Here is a 16,050-nt window from a genome sequence, read left to right as displayed (position 1 = left end):
CAATGCCTTGCGAAGCTGCCTGCTTTGGGCTCGCCGTGGTGCTCAAAGCCAGATGCTTCTCTCCTGGTGCCCCCGTCATCTGGGTGCTTCTGCTTTGATCTCTTCTCTGTGGTGTCCTTCAAGGGGGGGAAAAAGTATCCTTTGAAATCCTTAAAGCTAATGTGAGTCACAGTCTTTTTAAAAACAGCGGATTTTATAGCCTTCTGGCAGAATAGATATGTCGGAATAGTCTGGGATTCAAGGAGGTAGGTCGCTCCTTCCTGGGGGCAACTTAAATGAAGTCCTGCACAAGGAATTCATCTGCTCAAAAGGAATAGATGAATTAGTCTTGGGGCCGAATCTCTCATTCTTTTGGAATCAGCAGGGCTCGAACGGCGAGTCTGGAAGGGAAAAGTCCCTCTAATGGGGGAACCACGTGCCTTATTATTAACTGTAGCTCACATGTTAATTAGGGCTGGCTGCACAGCTGGAATAAACAGAAGTAACTTAAGTTATTTAGAGCAGCTGGCAATCTGGTCCCTTACGTGTTGGAGTGCATCTATGTCCACTTGACATAGATGGTCTCTGCAGCGCTAATTTTCCGTTGCTCTCCGAAAAGGCAGTCGGAGAAGCAAGTGAAAAATGCAGTCAGAGCCTTTCACGTTTTCTCACGTTGCAAAACTCCCTTGAAGACGATGACTTGGATTATATTCTTCCCAAATCCATGCTGCACAGCTCCTCTGGTAATTGAGTGTGATGCTCTCTGTAAGCTTTGAGACGCCTCTGTTCATGCAAAAAGCGGCAGATAGAGATTTTGAGCATCTTGTATTTGCTGAGTATGCGTGGGCTCAGCATGACTTCTTAAGGACACATGATAAGCCATAATCACAGTTCAATCTATTTTTAATTGTCGCTAATTAATTCTTAGCCCAGCTCAAACCTTGTGAATTAAATTGATTAAAAAAAAAAAAAAAAAGGCATGTCTTTCGCCAGCATTACACATTTGTTCTTGCAAGGGAGCTGTTTTATATCGGCAGCATGAAGAACACTGTTCCTGCCTTGGCTTGTAGCTTTCAAAATAGCTCATGTCTGTGAATAAGCTTTGATGGGTTAGTGCACGCATAACTACTAATGAACCTTGCCAGCTGCAGATATCTGGAGTAGATCCTGGAGTTTGGTAGGTGCCCTCAAAATCGGAGGAAAGCGCTGTCCCCCGGAAAAGCAGCGTAGTAGAGGAGGGCATTGCAGTTTTCCACCTGTTCTCGAGAGACTTGGTATAAATGTCTCGGTTTGGCTTTTTCTGAAGTTTGACTCCTAACGGCGTTGGCGCAAAAGGATGGCGCGATCCCTACCGGTGCAAGGGTCAGAGCCCTCAAGCTTTATCACCGCTTTTAAGGCTTTTGCTTATGACCTTGGCTAAGGCAGGTTCTCCGCTCTGGAGACGGAGATGCTATAAAAGAAGCCAGGGCTCCGGGTTTGCAAGCGGGTCCCCGTGCCGGAGGTGCCGGAGGGCCCTGGCACCGGGGATGGTGGCTCCTCTCCGGCAGCACCTCTAGCAGCTCCTCCTGGGTTTTGCTAGGAAAACATTTCCCTCGGCTAAACCCCGTTTTTGCCAGCAGAGGCCGTTATGCCCATGCGCTTGGAGGCAGCGCGCTCCCACCGAAGCCTGCGGGCACGTGAAACCGTTTGGAGACGGGTCGGGATCTTACCCCAATATCCCAAACCGCCGTTGGGTGAGCTCGTGGGCCGATGGGATTGCGATGCAGATGCACAGGTAGTTTTTTTTTTGGTTTTTCTTTTGTGTATTTTTTATTATTATTATTATTTGGAAAAAAATTAAAGTGAGTACCGACTGGGGCTGGAAGAAAAAGCAAAGCTCTTGGTCAGCACTGTTAGGTCCCATTCCTACCTGTAAGGACCGGTGCTGCAACACGGGCCAGTGGCTCCCACAGCACCTCCTCTCCCAGTCCTGCACGTTGCTCATGCACATGGGAGGGAAACGAAGCGACTCCACTAAAGGAAACCTTTAGTGTTTACTGCTAAATACACTTTTTTTCCAAAGGAGACGTCCTGCATGTGTATGGCATGCTGGGCTGAGTACTTTCAGCCCCATCGCATGATGCCTGGGTCCAGGGTGGCTGGATTTTACAGCTATAATAAGTACTGCATAGAAAAGAGCGAACTAAAGAAAAGGTATGTTCTTCCCTTGCCTTAAGTAACGTGACTATTGCAGCGCTGTGCAAGTTTTAGCAGCCCAGGCAAAAGGCTACGGGTGAGTCAGGACCTAAAGGAGCCAAATTTTGTTCTCTGGTATTGCAGCAAGTCTTTTGTAATTCAACAAGTCAACCGCGCTCTGGTGGGTTCTGGCTCTAGTCCTTTATTTTTTCCTCCTTTTTTTTCCCCCTTTTTTTTCTTTTTTAGGGAATCTCTTGCCGCACGCGCAGCAAGAGTATATAGCCTATAAACCCGTATAAATACTGTTGACAGCTTTAACTAATGGTTCTCACCGATGGCTTGGTTGCTTTCCCAGTCGTTCTTTATGCACCAATAAACCCCATTGTTCTGCGCCCAGCTGTTATTCACCAAAAGAACAAAAGCGAGCTGGAACCTTCTCGGCGTGTTTCTTTAATTAAAGGACCAAAAAAAAGGAAACACACGGAACAAAGTTTGAACAAGACACGGTAAATTCCTTCCCGCTCCGCGGTGTCCGACTGGTGGTTTTAGCGCCCCAGATGTTTCTCCCCAAAACGTGGCTCCAGGACGCGGCGCATCGCTGCAAGCGCCGATGGGGACCGCAGCTGCGGCGCTCGCTGGGGCTGCACGAAAGCTGTTTTGGGCTCGAAGGCACCAACTTTTGAGTTGGGTTCCTCGCTCTGAGTAACCGTAATGCTCCCTTTTGGCCTTAGGCGTCTGCGGCCGTCTGCGTTTCACTGCATAAAGCCGGATTTGGAGCTGTTGGGAGCAGCAGCGTTCAGGGATTCGGTTTTGATGAAGTGTTTTCATCGTAAAAGCACAGCAGAAAGAGATGACTTTTGGCTTTCGCAGATATCCTGTGACTTTTTGTTTGTTTGTTTGTTTGTTTGAAGGCAGATTCTTCTTCTGTTTTTCTTTTTTGGTGGCTTTTCTGCCACCGTGACTTAAACCCAGCTCCCAGTTTTAAGCCGGAAATCTTGTGCCTGTGGTTTCTGCTGTGGGCTGATGGTTTTCCCAGAGAGGGGGGGTAAAGTAGCGATTATTAATATAACGTGCTGACCTCTTATGCAAAGCTTTTGTGGGGGAAAAACCTGCAGAGGGGGAAAAGCTGCTGTGTGCCTTTCTGCTGTTTTACAGCAAACGGAGACCTGAAAGTCTGCAGTGCAGGCCCTACAGTGGTGACATCCCAGGCGTCTGGCAAGTGAAAGCGGTGTCATTAGGAAGGACAGTGGTTTTTTTTTAATATGTATATGATTTTTTTTTTTAAGAGAGAGCTTAGAAAAGCCATTCTTCTTGAAAGCTCTCCCTGAATAATTCATGCGGTGATGTTTAAAAGTACAATTTCCTTTCAGTGATAGAAGCAGCGAAGAGTCTGGTGCATTTGTTTTTGTAATTTTTTTTTTTTTTTTTTTTAATTTAAAACAAATTGCTGGAGACTGGTGCTGGCTGAACACCCGGTAAGGAGGGCGCCTGCCGGATGGGAACGGAAATATAAAACGCTGCTATTCCACCCAATGGGATGTTAAGGATCGAAGTTGCCCTTGGGTACCACTGCCGAGTTAGCGCGACTGGCTGCTCTTGGAGATGTTGGGTGTTTCTTTTTCTATTATACTTTTAACCCCGTAGCATACGCCGCAATACTTACCGCAGCATTAATTTGGGCAGCGTATCGCCAAGCACGCTGCACCTCATTCATCATTTGAGGAGCTGGTGGGCAGCGCTATGCCCTTAATGGTAGCGGTTGGTAGCAGGAGGCTGCGTATTGTGATCCAGCAGCCCTGCCATAAATTCAGCTCTCAGTTCTTCCATTAGCGTGATTTAGTGCCAGGGCAGCTGCCCTGCTTGGTTTACATACACTTGGGCTACGCTGGAGAAATTCAATATAGTTTTCCATATCGCAATTTTTTAATTAAATTCCATTTTCTATGACAAAACCCATCAGAGCACCTTTAAATAAGAAGAGGGATGATTTTTCTTCTTTTCCTCGTCCCATTTGCAGCTAGATTTTAAATCATCCACTCCTGACTGCAGCGGAGATTGACCTAGTCTCATGTTATTTGTCCTCCCCTCCCCTGCCAGGAGAGAGAAAGCATCCTCCGTGGTGGGGCTGGGTGCAACCCAGTGCAAGTGCTCGGAGCTGTACGTCCGTGCCATCGTGCAGCTCGGAGCACGGCTGCGCTGACGGTCCGGATGGGGAAGAGGGGCCGTTACCAGGGTATCTTGGGTAAAGCCAGTGCAGAGTTTCTCTTTTGCCTTTATTGAATGGGGACATTGATTCGGTTGGAAGTATGGCACAGTTTCTAGGGGACAGAGGAGCTGGACCTGGAGTGCATTGCTGGCACCGTGGAGGTCTCCATGCAGAGATCCTGGAGATGCTTGTTTTCTCTGGTTGCTGACTGGGCTGGCAAAAAAAAAAAAAAAAAAAAAAAATCCATGTAAAGTTGAGACCTTTGTTATCAGTAAGGTGATCCCAACACCATGAATAATGGAGAGGAAATGCAGACCAGTACGATATGGTTGCTTGGCAGGTCTCCTTTTTCACCTGCCCATCTGTTTTGTAATCACATGACTCAATAACACTAATTTTTCATGAGGCTTCTGAAGCTGCTACAGGTTGCGAGGAGGAGAAATGCCTTTGTTTCCCCCCCTCCGGAGCTGGCGTGTGAAGGACAAGTAGCGACTTGACCATGTGCCCTCCTCTGACCGATTTTCCAGAAAGCTACAACCTTGATTGGCGTGTCCTGATACCGTAGACCCAGATTGTTAACTGACCCCGAGCGGGGTCCGAGGCAGTACTGAAAAAAGAAGAAAGTTGTCAGCACAGAGTGATGAATAAATAATAGTACAAAAAAAAAAAAAGAACCCAAAGACAAGAAGAGACAGAAGGACACGAAGAGGAAGGTGCTTCAGTTAAAGAGGGGGAAGGAAGGCAGGACAAGTCAGAAGAAGGAGGTGAGCTGACAGCGCTTGTGGGTCAGGAAGAAAAAGGGAGTCTAGGACATACTTAGACTGCGCTGGGGAGGAGGAAGGGCAGTGAGAAACGAGAGCCTAGGCAGAAGAAAAAGGACAGAAGGACTCTACTGACAGGTGAAGGAGCCAGAGGCAGGTGGCAGAAATCAAGTTGAGGCAACAGTAGTGTGTGTTGTTAAAAGCTTGGGGAGAAAAAACAATAATGACATGAAAGAAAAGGCCAAAAAGAACAAAGCAGAAGAGGAGGAGGAGGAGGAAGAGGAGGTGGTGGAGGAGGAGGAAGAGGAGGTGGTGGAGGAGGTAGAAGAGGAGAAAGAGGAGGACGTAAAAGAGGAAAAAGAGGAGGACGTAAAAGAGGAAAAAGAGAAAGATGAAAGCCTAGAGAAAAAGACTGAAAATAAATCAAAGTCTGAGAACTCTGAGGATGATGGGGAAGTGAAGAAGAAAAAGAAGAAGAAGAAAAAAGCCAAGCGAAGAGAGTATAGCAGTGAGGATGAGGATGACTATGGGCACAGAAAGAAAAAGAAGAAAAAAGGCAAAAAAGGCAAAGAAAAGAAGAAGAAGAAAGGTGACAAATCCAAGAAAGTAAAGGATGACAATTTTGTGGAGATGTATGAACAGGAGCTTCGGGACTATCATTCGGACTCCTCCAATGTGACAGAAGATGAGTACAACAAAAAAAAAGGTCAGCTCCATCATTTCTTATCTCTCCTTTTGGGCAGGCAGTTACGGTGCTGGGCTGTTGCGAGCTCTGTGAACGCCCATCTCAGGACCCTTCCTGGAGGTGCAGGCACTTGTCTTTCCTATGCGGAGAATATCTTTAAATAAGAATTTTTACTATATAAGTGTCACTGCACTGATGGATTGTGCCTGCATGAGCTCTTCAGTTTGTGAAGTCACTTTGCCACATGCATGGTGCTGCCGTAACTACATTCTCCTAATTAATATTATTTGCATTGTGGTGAGGTCCAGAAGCTACAAGCAGCAGTTAGACACCCCTTGTGTAAGCAGGAGACAAGGCAAAGGTGCACATCCTTGCTCAAGCATGTGCAGCAGGAATGTGCTGGTGACGGCTGCAGCCAGATGAGCAGGCAGTGGGCCGGTTAGGATTGATGTAGAAGCAGGAGGTGACAGAGCACCGGAACAGGTTGCCCAGAGAGGTTGTGGAGTCTCCTTCTCTGGAGATATTCAGAACCCGCCTGGACGCGATCCTGTGCAACGTGCTCTAAGTGACCCTGCTTGAGCAGGGCGGTTGGACTAGATGATCTCCAGAGGTCCCTTCCAACCTCAACCATTCTGTGGTTCTGTGAGGTCCAGCCCACCATCTCTCTGGCTGTTGTAAGTAACCAAAGAAGCTGGAGATATATAGCTAGTCCTCTAAACCTTAATACTGCCATATTATAAACAGTCCATTTGAAGCATTTTAGAATATTCACCCCATGAAATCCGTTTTTAGATGATCCACTCATCTGAAGAGCATGGCCTGCAGAAGGAATGTAGCTATCAAACTGGCTACATCTAATATCTCCCAGATTTAAAAAAAAAAAGGGCTCTGCTGGGTGGCAGTTAGTAATCCCTCTTGCACTGGGCTGAGTTTTGGTGCTGCCCAGCTCAGCAAACCTACAGTGACGTAGCCAAGAGGCAAGAAGACCACGAGGCAAGTAGTAACAACCCGTGGTGTAGCTCCATGTTTGAACAAGCAGCCCTCAGGAGATGGGAGGGTGCTCCCAGGTGCAGCAAGGTTGTCTCCGTATCAAAGAGGTGGGCGAGGAAAAAGTAATGGCCTGCTAAGGGGTGGCATTGTTCACTACCTGCGCAACTGGATCTTGGCGAGACTGGGGCAAATCACTTAACCTCTCTGCGCTGTGGTTTCCCCATCGGTTAATTAGGGTAATAGCACTTGCGTCTTGTGCGTGGCAATGCTGAGAACCGAGTGCGCCTAACGAGTCTTGCAAAGCATCTCACCCCTGCAGCATGGTTATGGGTTAACTGTAATTGATGACTTCTGTAACGGTGTATGGCTGTACTGGGAAAAGAAAAATGATTTAACCATTCTGATTCAGGAGAAACGAGGCTCTCCTAAATATGCTCTTTAGGCCATGAGCGTAATCTGACCTCAATTCTGATGGCTCTTGGTGAGACATCTCCCCTCATACTACAATTTTTTTCGTGGCAGAGGAGCAGTAACAGCTGCACTTTTCAAAGGGAGAAGTTCCAACAAATGCCTGTAATAACCTCTCCATGGTCTTCCGCTCACCTTGTCAACAATTTCTGCAGTGGCGGTGGTACCTTGTGGTTCAAACACACTGGGAAATCACTAAGCAGGGACTTGACTCTCATAGCCTCTATCAGAAATTTAAAAACTTGGACCAAAACCTGTCACGCTCCCTGTGAGAAGGGAAACTGGGAAGAGGGGAAGGGTGCTGTGTAGGAGATATGCAATTGATGAGTAACTGTGGCTTTCCACCACGGAAAGACTGGTCTTCTGCTGCTGGGGCACTTGGCACCAAAAAAGCAAAAACTTAGGAGCACACTACCTACCTTTTCTCTTTGCTTGAGTTGCAGCTATTCCCTGTACCACGCGCCACGTTGCTTCTCTTCGTATTTTCGTTCAAAGCGGCAAATTCCTATTTTGTGTGATCTGGTTCTGGAGATTATTGCTGCTTTTCATCCATAGGACTATTGACTGAAGGGACCGGTGTCAGTCAGACATCAGAGAAATGTGTAACTTCTGCAAAAAAAAACACAAAAAACCCAAAAACAGAACAAAACAAACCTTCCAGGAGTTTTAGGGATGTCAGCTACCTTTGGTACCAGCGAATATTCAGCAGAGATGTCTCTCAGTCCACAATCAGTGATTCCTTCTGCTGTAAAAAGAAAAGAGGGGTGTTGTAAATGTTTTATAAGCAGGCAGTTGACGGTGTCAGTGTCATCCAAAGTCCTCTTTATCTTATTGTATTGGCAAACAGGAGAAGGGATCCCCCCGCCCCTTTGTCGCCTTCGACTGATGACTGAAGAACAAGGTGAATCCAATTCCTGGGGACAGGAAAACAAAAGATATAAAGTGACTGGGTGATAGTGTACCTGAGGAAATTATAGCAGGGGTAACGGGCATTTTTAACTAAATTGCAGCTATTGTCCATTCCGGTGATCCTGGTGTTAACTAGGTTAGTTATTTATTAATAGGTATTTGCAAAGTTACTTAATACCGTATGTCTTCAATTGACAATAATACTGCAAACAGGGCACGCTGCGTAGTTTAAGGTTAATCAGGGCAATCAGTAGCCTTCAAGAGAAGCTGGCAGCCATAAACTATTGATACTACAGCCTAGCTGCCTATCCATGAGACTTTAAAGACTCTATCTATATGTACCAGCTGCCTACGTTCAGCGGGGATATCTGAGGGCCTGCAACCCAACCCTTTGCAGAAATCCCTCCTTTTTCTCCGTGACTTTCTCCTGATATCCCAGTCTTGTCTGCAGTAGGGAAGAGAGAGATTGGCATGATTGCTTATCTACCCACTCAGGTTCGGGGCCCAGAGGAACCTGAAGGAAATGGCTAGGTATCACCACCTGCTTTCTGGGTCGCTTTCCCCAAAGCCATGAATGTCTCTGGTTTGGCAGGAAGAAACAAAAGGTTTCCTGCCCCAAACCTGCTTTTATGCTATTAACTGAGTCTTCTCTCTGGCTGAGCTGGTAGCTGCTGGCCAGGTGACTGTGGCGTTAAGGTGCTGCTGCTCAAGAGCTCCCAGGACTTTTCTTTTTGCGTAGCTGTAGGTTTTTCTTTTTCTTCCAGACCTGCTGCGCAATGCTCGCTTTGTCAACAGCTCCAGGGACACAGTTCCCACCACTGTTTTATTGAGGATGAAAGATAAGGCACTTCCATACATGTAGTCTCCTAAATGACTGGTTCATGTGACAGTAAAGGGCTAGAAAATCTTAGGTGGCTCGTAATAATAAAGACACTGAAGATGTCCATGTAAAATGTATACTTCCATGCCAAGAAGCAAAGCCCTGATTAGCTCCCAGGAATTTAGTACTTTGGGGCTGCAGTGGTCTTTTGCAGGGACAAATTCTGAGTACTTTGTGACTGAAAGAAGATATGTTAGAAATGCATATTTTTGTTGATGTATTGATGTCTTAAATGGTGATATTTAGGGGGGGAATGGCCTGTGTTGATTTGTAGATAGAGGTATAAGCCACTCATCCTTTCCTTCAATGTGTGCCATCAATTTTATTGTGTTACATTGGGTGCATAATACTCCTTTGGCAACTGCAGCAAAGGTTTAGGACTTAGAAATAAACTCAGTGTGTCCTGAATGCTAGAAAGAACATTCAGGACACACTGAGTTTATTTCTAAGTTCTCTTTTAATGCAGTTTAGCAGTGGAATTGAGAAGGAAAGCGAGCGATGTGCAATCGTAAGCTCTCCCTGTGCCTTGCCCAAAACTGGAGGAACATATCACGCTTTCATGATAGATGATCCTTAGTTGCAAAAATACCTCATCTGGGCCCTGGGCCCAGTGATCCTTCTAAACTGAGGCTTTGATTAATATTCCAAACTGGAATGAGAAAGGAATCCGCCTTGGAAGACAGATTTTATTATTATTATTATTATTATTATTATTTTCCTCCTCCCCACTAAAATGAGCTTTGGTTTTAGGCATAAAACATTCAGTGAAGAGTTTTGTACCGGTGGCAATTTTGTCTTGTGATCCAGTGGGACATCCCTGCTACCGAGGGAAGGTGGTGTCGTACCCGCTGTGAAGTTGTAGTGAACTGCATGTTTCAAACTGCGGAAAGTGCTGAGATGCAAATGACCTTATTAAACATAATTTTTAAAAAGTATAGGTCACTTCTGGAGTGTGTTAGATGAGTCTGTCTAGGAGCTATCGGCTTGTGCGGCAAAACTAGCCAATATTAAACTAGCTGTGATAGTGAAATGCAGATGAAGCTGCAAGAGCATTTGCTAGCATTTTACGTAGGCACCTAAAAATCTTTGGGCCCAGTTTTTAGATACTTGGTGAAGAGTTAAGCTGGCCTGGAAGTGTTGTGTTGAAACGAGGCGTTACTAATTAGAAATTAGCGGAGGAAACTCTGTGGATGGTGCTTTGCAAGCAACCACAGCGGCTCTTCACTGCTGTCCTCTACAACCAGCCATCGCCTAGGGCTGCTGCTAGTAGAAAACCAGCACGGTCGTGCAGGCAAGCGCAATCACGAAACACTTCCGAGCAAGCCCTTGCTGAGACTTTCCAGCCTGTGAGTTTGGGCCCTTGCAGCCCATTCCCGGGTGGGAGCTGAGCTTGCCGGCTGGAGCCGGCCTCCCGGCGCTTGCGCGCGCTCTCGCCTTTCCCTCTCCATCCTCTCCGCGGGCAGGACCCAGCGGTCCTGAACATATGTAGGAGGCGTCCTTGTTACACACATACGAACCATCTGGGGCGGCTTAGCCCAGCTGGCAGCACCAAAAGCAGCAGCGAGGAACAGCTGTACGCGCGAGGCTGCCAAACACGTTGTGCAGCTGATATGATGTCCGAGGCCTGGAAAACCTAAGTGAATAAGGGCCAGATTCTTCTTTTTTTTTTCCCCCCTCCCTCCAAGCATTGCTGCCTTCCTCACACCTGAAATATGTAAATCTGAACGGAATTGCAAGTTCTGTTTCATATCCTTAATTGTCTGTGGCTTCTCTGCTTCGTGGCCTTCACCAGAAAATATCTGAAAGTGCCTAAAGAGAAACAGAACAAGACTTCACTGAGAAGCAGCTGTTAAGTAGAGATTTATATATCTTGTTCTAGAAGCATTTCCCTGGATTTAATTATCTGTAGCATCCACGTTGCAGGGCAAGGAGCCTTCCCTGGGGAAGGTGACCTTTAAAGGATACAGGGCTAGAACTAGATCACACTGGAATAATTCTACGTCTGGGTTTTTTTTTCTTTCCTTTTAAGAAACTAATTCCGATTACCGCATTTTTAGGAAGTCCAAGCTTTGCTCAGGTAATTTTTCATTCTCTGGTTGGAGAGAAGAAAACTGAGCAACTGCTTTTGCTCAGAGGTATGGCAGATCCCTTGTGGGTTCAAACTCCTGATTTCTGGATTGCAGGGTTTTTTGTTTGGTTGTTTGGTGGGTTTTTTTTTAGGATCGTTAGCTCTGTTCCCACTTATACTTTGCCAGATATATGTCTTCCTGGCTTTCCATGGAGCTGTTTATCATCCTGTCCCTGGGCGCTTGGACTAGCATCCAAATACTGTGAAAAAGAGGGAATTGCTTCCAGCTGGATGGAAAGCCTGGAGAGAGGATTTTACTGAGCTCCAATGGACAAAACAGAGAGGGGGAACTGGGACAAACTGTGGGTGTGTTTGTTTGTTTTTGTTTTTGTTTTAATTCTGGCTCAGTTCAATGCCCCACTCTGATCCATTCCTGCCAGTGCTGGTGGGACACGTTGGTGATTCGTCCTTCCTCGCGGGTCCCTGGGCCACCGTGGTCCAGAGAGCTTCCTGAGGACGCATCGCTGAGCAGTGCCAATGTCGCCAGAGCCTGCAAGGCGATGCTTACTTTAAAAACAGCCTGCCTTATAATAATTATAATAATAACCCACACGTATTGCGGGACTCATTGGACAGATATTGGGGTGGCAGTTCGTCATTTCTGTCACCTGCTGTGCTTACTGGGTGCTGTCAGTGTTTCGCATGCTTCACCCCCAGTGTTCAAATCCGGCATATTTTTCAGCATCAGTTTGGTGCAGTCACTTTGCTTTATACGTGTGTGCGATATCTCCACCCATCAGACCTCTCTGTGAGCTCTCAGTGTTAATCGGAAGCTATTTGTAAAGAAGGAAGAAGTAGGAAGTGGGATGGTCATGCTTTACATCCATTCATATTTGTTTTTTTTTTTTTAAAGGATTTTTTAAGGTGCTGTTTGAATAGTGACCATTTTTCATAAATGGTTAAGTTAGGATATTTGCTGTTGTGATTCATTTATAAAGACAGGTAACAAAGTGCGTTTAAACATACGTAAAGCGTGCCACTTGTATTTATAACAAGCTTCTGACGGGTGTCAGTCCTTCCCCGTGCAAAGCATCAACGTGGCTGGAAATCGGGTCTCCTGGGCAAAAGGCGCTGGTTGCTCAGCAGAGAGGTGCAAAGGGCATCGTGTTGCCCTCCCCGGATCCACAGACGGCGTACCTGCGGGTGGGCTGGCTGTCACTGTGTGTGGGGTGACCCACTCCACGGGTGCCCGTGACTTTGCCAGCTGTTAACTCATTGCGCTGACGCTGATCTGGCTGCATTCCTGGCTTCAGGCTGAATGTTTTTGAAACGTGTATTTTTTGGCATGTTTTTGTCAGCAAAAATAACTCCAGACCAAACTGGGAGGAAGTATGTCTCTCTGCCCCTGTTGGAGAACATGAAGGATGTCCCACCTTGTGGTGTCTCCAAGCCCAGACTGGCTGGGGACTGCGGGAGGTTTTTTGTTGAAATTGCTTTTCCTGATACTTGGAGCCTTCTGAATATTGGGTATCAGAGCTGACACAAGGAGAGCCTCTCTCCTTGGTCTCAGTTATTCTGCTGCCAGATCCTAGACCACTAGGAGAAAGTGGGGCTGTTGTGTGAATTGGGTCTATTGCTTTGCTCCAAGACCAAGGCAATTGCTCCCAGTTGCATTTTGCAGATGTATTGCTCTGGCACAGACTTTGTTTGCTCAGTGTTGCAGATAAAAATCAATATCATATTTTATCCAGACTGCATTACACACTTTCCGTTGGGCAGTAATGTCTAATGTCGTTATCCAGAGCCATGATACAGAGACACCCCATGTCCTGGCAGCCCCTATGCTGTCTCCAAAAGGTAATGAAAGAAATGGAGCAGGTTTTTCCTGCAAACGTCTTTCTCCCCTGAGGCCCGGTGTTTTCCTCCAGAGCAATTTCAACGCAAATAACAAAGACGTCGATCACTAAGCTAATTCTTCTTTGTTGTTCCAGCAAAGAACTGAGATGTTTTTTTCTGGTGGTACTAAGGCAAAAGCACTTTTATCTAATAGCTGGAGCGCCAGATGAATTGAGTTTGGCTTCCTACAGTGCATCAGAATGAAACGCTGATTTTGCAATAGCTGATGAAGCATAACAGACTCCAGACTGCAACTATTCTGCCTGTGGGAGCAGGTGGGACCAAACTCAGCTTCAGATTTGTATTTTAAGAGATAAATGATGTTTCAGAATGCAAGATAATGCTATCTCTGTGTACCAGCAGTAAGTTCGCAAGAAACCTCCCTAATTAATGTCTAGGAAGTCTTAAAATCCAAGATATTCTTAATTCTGCAATTCTTTTTATAATCTATGAATAGGAAAAAAATGGATAACAGTGCGTTACTGGTCCAAAGATTCATGGAGAAAAATCCTTCTCCTTTGCTTTGAATAATTAATTTGGCATCCATGCCAGATTCAAAAACTGCTTTTGCTAGAGCATATAAAGAACGAGCAAACTCTCGTAGCATGTGCGTCCCAAGTCTGTTTGCAGTTATGCCAGTGTGAATACAAAGTCATTGTGCTCAAGTCAATGCAGTTGGTTGGGATTTGCCCCAGAGTGAATGAGAGAAGAATTGGACTAATTTTGTATACGACAAGAGATTATTGCTCAAATTGTGGCCTGATGAAAACAAACAAGTGCTGATTTCAAAGGTCCATCGTCACAGTGGGTAAATGATGATCCCTTTGATAAATATTTACTATGGTTAGTGTTTTAAGTAGTGTGCCTGCACAGAGCATCATCTAGGCAACGGTAACCTTTGATGGCCAGCACAGACCCGTAAAAACTTGCAAGTGCTTTACAGAAATGTCAAGGTATACTTGAGGTGCTCAAAGATAAACGTATGCTGAAGTGCTTCAGGAGGAGCCAGAGTGATTGGTGCTTTGCATGAATCAACATTAAGTGAATATTTAGAATAATGAGTGAATTCCCAACTGGAAATACTGTGAAGTGCAAACAGCTATTACAGCTACCAAGGTAAACGCATCCTGCTAAACAGATGTGTCTCTGAGGGTAACTCCGATAGCCATAATCTCAAAGTCGTTCGTATTTTTTTGGATTTATACTCAAGATGAAGGCAGCATCCTGCCATTTTTTGGTGTTTGAGGGCTTAGTTTTTGCTTACCTTGCACAGGCAGCATAGAAGCACAGGCTAGAGTTTGCAGATCTCTTGGAGGAAGCATGTGATGAGGAGATTGAAGCAGGGGATCAAATAGGCTTGAAACAATCCTGTTTGAACCTTTTTATTTTTATTATTATTATTCCTTCAGCTTTCTTCGGTTTACCTCTAGGTAGACAAAAGCTAGGCAGAGTCATAAGCTCCAGCTCAGCTCTTGATACTCACCATCTAAGTACGTGACCTGAAGGAATCCCTGTTGTAATTGGTGCTAAGCATGTTGTCAGAGTCAGAAAAACCTGACTATATCAGCCAAAGCACTTATCCTCTCGGAAGACGTTCCCTCCTTGCAGAGCTAAGGAAGTTTTGCGTGCTCTTGCCTAGAGGATTTCAGTCTCCGCTTGTCAGTCTGTACGGCATGACAATAATTTCGGGAACAGTTCTGAAGCGAATGTTTCTCTGCTCTAGCCGCTGAATGGCCAGGTTAGTGCTGTCAACTCTTTCTGCAAGACAGGGGAGCAGATGTAACTTCTTCACGTGGTGTTCCAATGTAACTTAATATTGATTTTACGCCGTCTATATCTTGCTCTTGAAACGACCGTGTTTGAATACTTATTTTCAGCAAAGAAGCTACTGAGCTACTGTACTGTCTATTTTGTCTTTTTTTTTTTCCTTTTGAGCTTGTGTATGCCCAGGAAAAGCAACAATGGGTTTGCAGTCCATAACAAGTCAGTTCTGTTTAGCCTGCTGAAATTTTCACCGATTTCTGGAGTCTTAATGCCAAATAGCTGAACAATGGAGTCGGCTGGGGATTCAGTGTCTACCAGATGAGATAAATGAACTAAATTCCACTTGATTGAGATAATATTTGGAACAGGAGAGTCTGTATCAGCGTCTATATTAAAAACTGTTATATTGACTTTGCCTAGCCCACTGGGAGAAAAGCAAAATTTGGAGACTAGCCTGGAAGTCAAGCATTCCCATACGTAATGCTGTAGATTAGCATAACTTGGCCAAGTTCTGGGCACCCAAAATAGACTTACATTGACCTCAGGGGTCATATTCAGTTTCCTGATTAAAAGCACCTAAACGCAGGTGTCTTTCTACACAGACCTGCAGATCTCTTTGAGGAGCTTAATGGTTTCCCATTATAACTCTTACAGATGTCAGACAGCTAAAAGCAATGCTATTACATACAGATGTCCCATCAATTATTAAGGGGAGAGGGAGATTTTGTGGATACACTTGGAAGCTTTCAGGGTAACCGCAGGAGCCCTACTGATGCTCTCTTTACTTGCCTTCTGTGACTGTTCCCATTGAGCCAGAGTCTAAATAGTAGGATATAGCCAAACCTGGCATGATTTACCAAACCCTCATTCTCTTGCAAAAAACTTTGCTATGGTTTGTCTTCAGCTGTTGGACCAAGCAACAAACCCAAGAGACATCCTGATCTATGAGCACCAGTGTCAAGGATGAGTAAATATCAACCTTTGCAAGTTATTACTTTGCAGAGAAGTACCGCAGTCTTTGTTTACCCTTCCTTTTGACAAAATAAACTGGATGGTTTGTTCTTCTTTATTCTTCTTTTGCCTGGTAATAAGCATTTATTACATGTGAAACTGATACAGGTGGAGGATAAGAAAAGTGAATAGATGAACAGGTGGTCAGACTTATTTACACAGTGCCCCTGCTCAAAACAAATTGGCAGATTCTGGAGAATTCAGGTGCCTATTTTCCATCAAAAAAAAGGGGTTTTAAAGGCTGACATTTTTGCACCA

General features: G+C 45.4%; 1 protein-coding gene across 1 annotated transcript in view; it reads left to right on the top strand.

Moving 5' to 3' along the window:
• The first annotated feature begins 5,349 nt into the window (after window positions 1–5,349).
• The window catches only part of LOXHD1 (lipoxygenase homology PLAT domains 1), a 141,222-nt gene continuing 130,521 nt past the window's right edge, over window positions 5,350–16,050 (top strand). The window contains exons 1-2 of the mRNA XM_067316464.1: window positions 5,350–5,430; window positions 5,551–5,827. Of these exons, the coding sequence (XP_067172565.1) occupies window positions 5,350–5,430; window positions 5,551–5,827 (358 nt within the window). The remainder of the gene's footprint in view (window positions 5,431–5,550; window positions 5,828–16,050) is intronic.

The sequence above is a fragment of the Apteryx mantelli genome, chromosome Z (genome assembly GCF_036417845.1).
Source record: "Apteryx mantelli isolate bAptMan1 chromosome Z, bAptMan1.hap1, whole genome shotgun sequence".
NCBI lineage: Eukaryota > Metazoa > Chordata > Aves > Apterygiformes > Apterygidae > Apteryx > Apteryx mantelli.
This window is presented reverse-complemented; position numbering and strand designations above follow the sequence as displayed.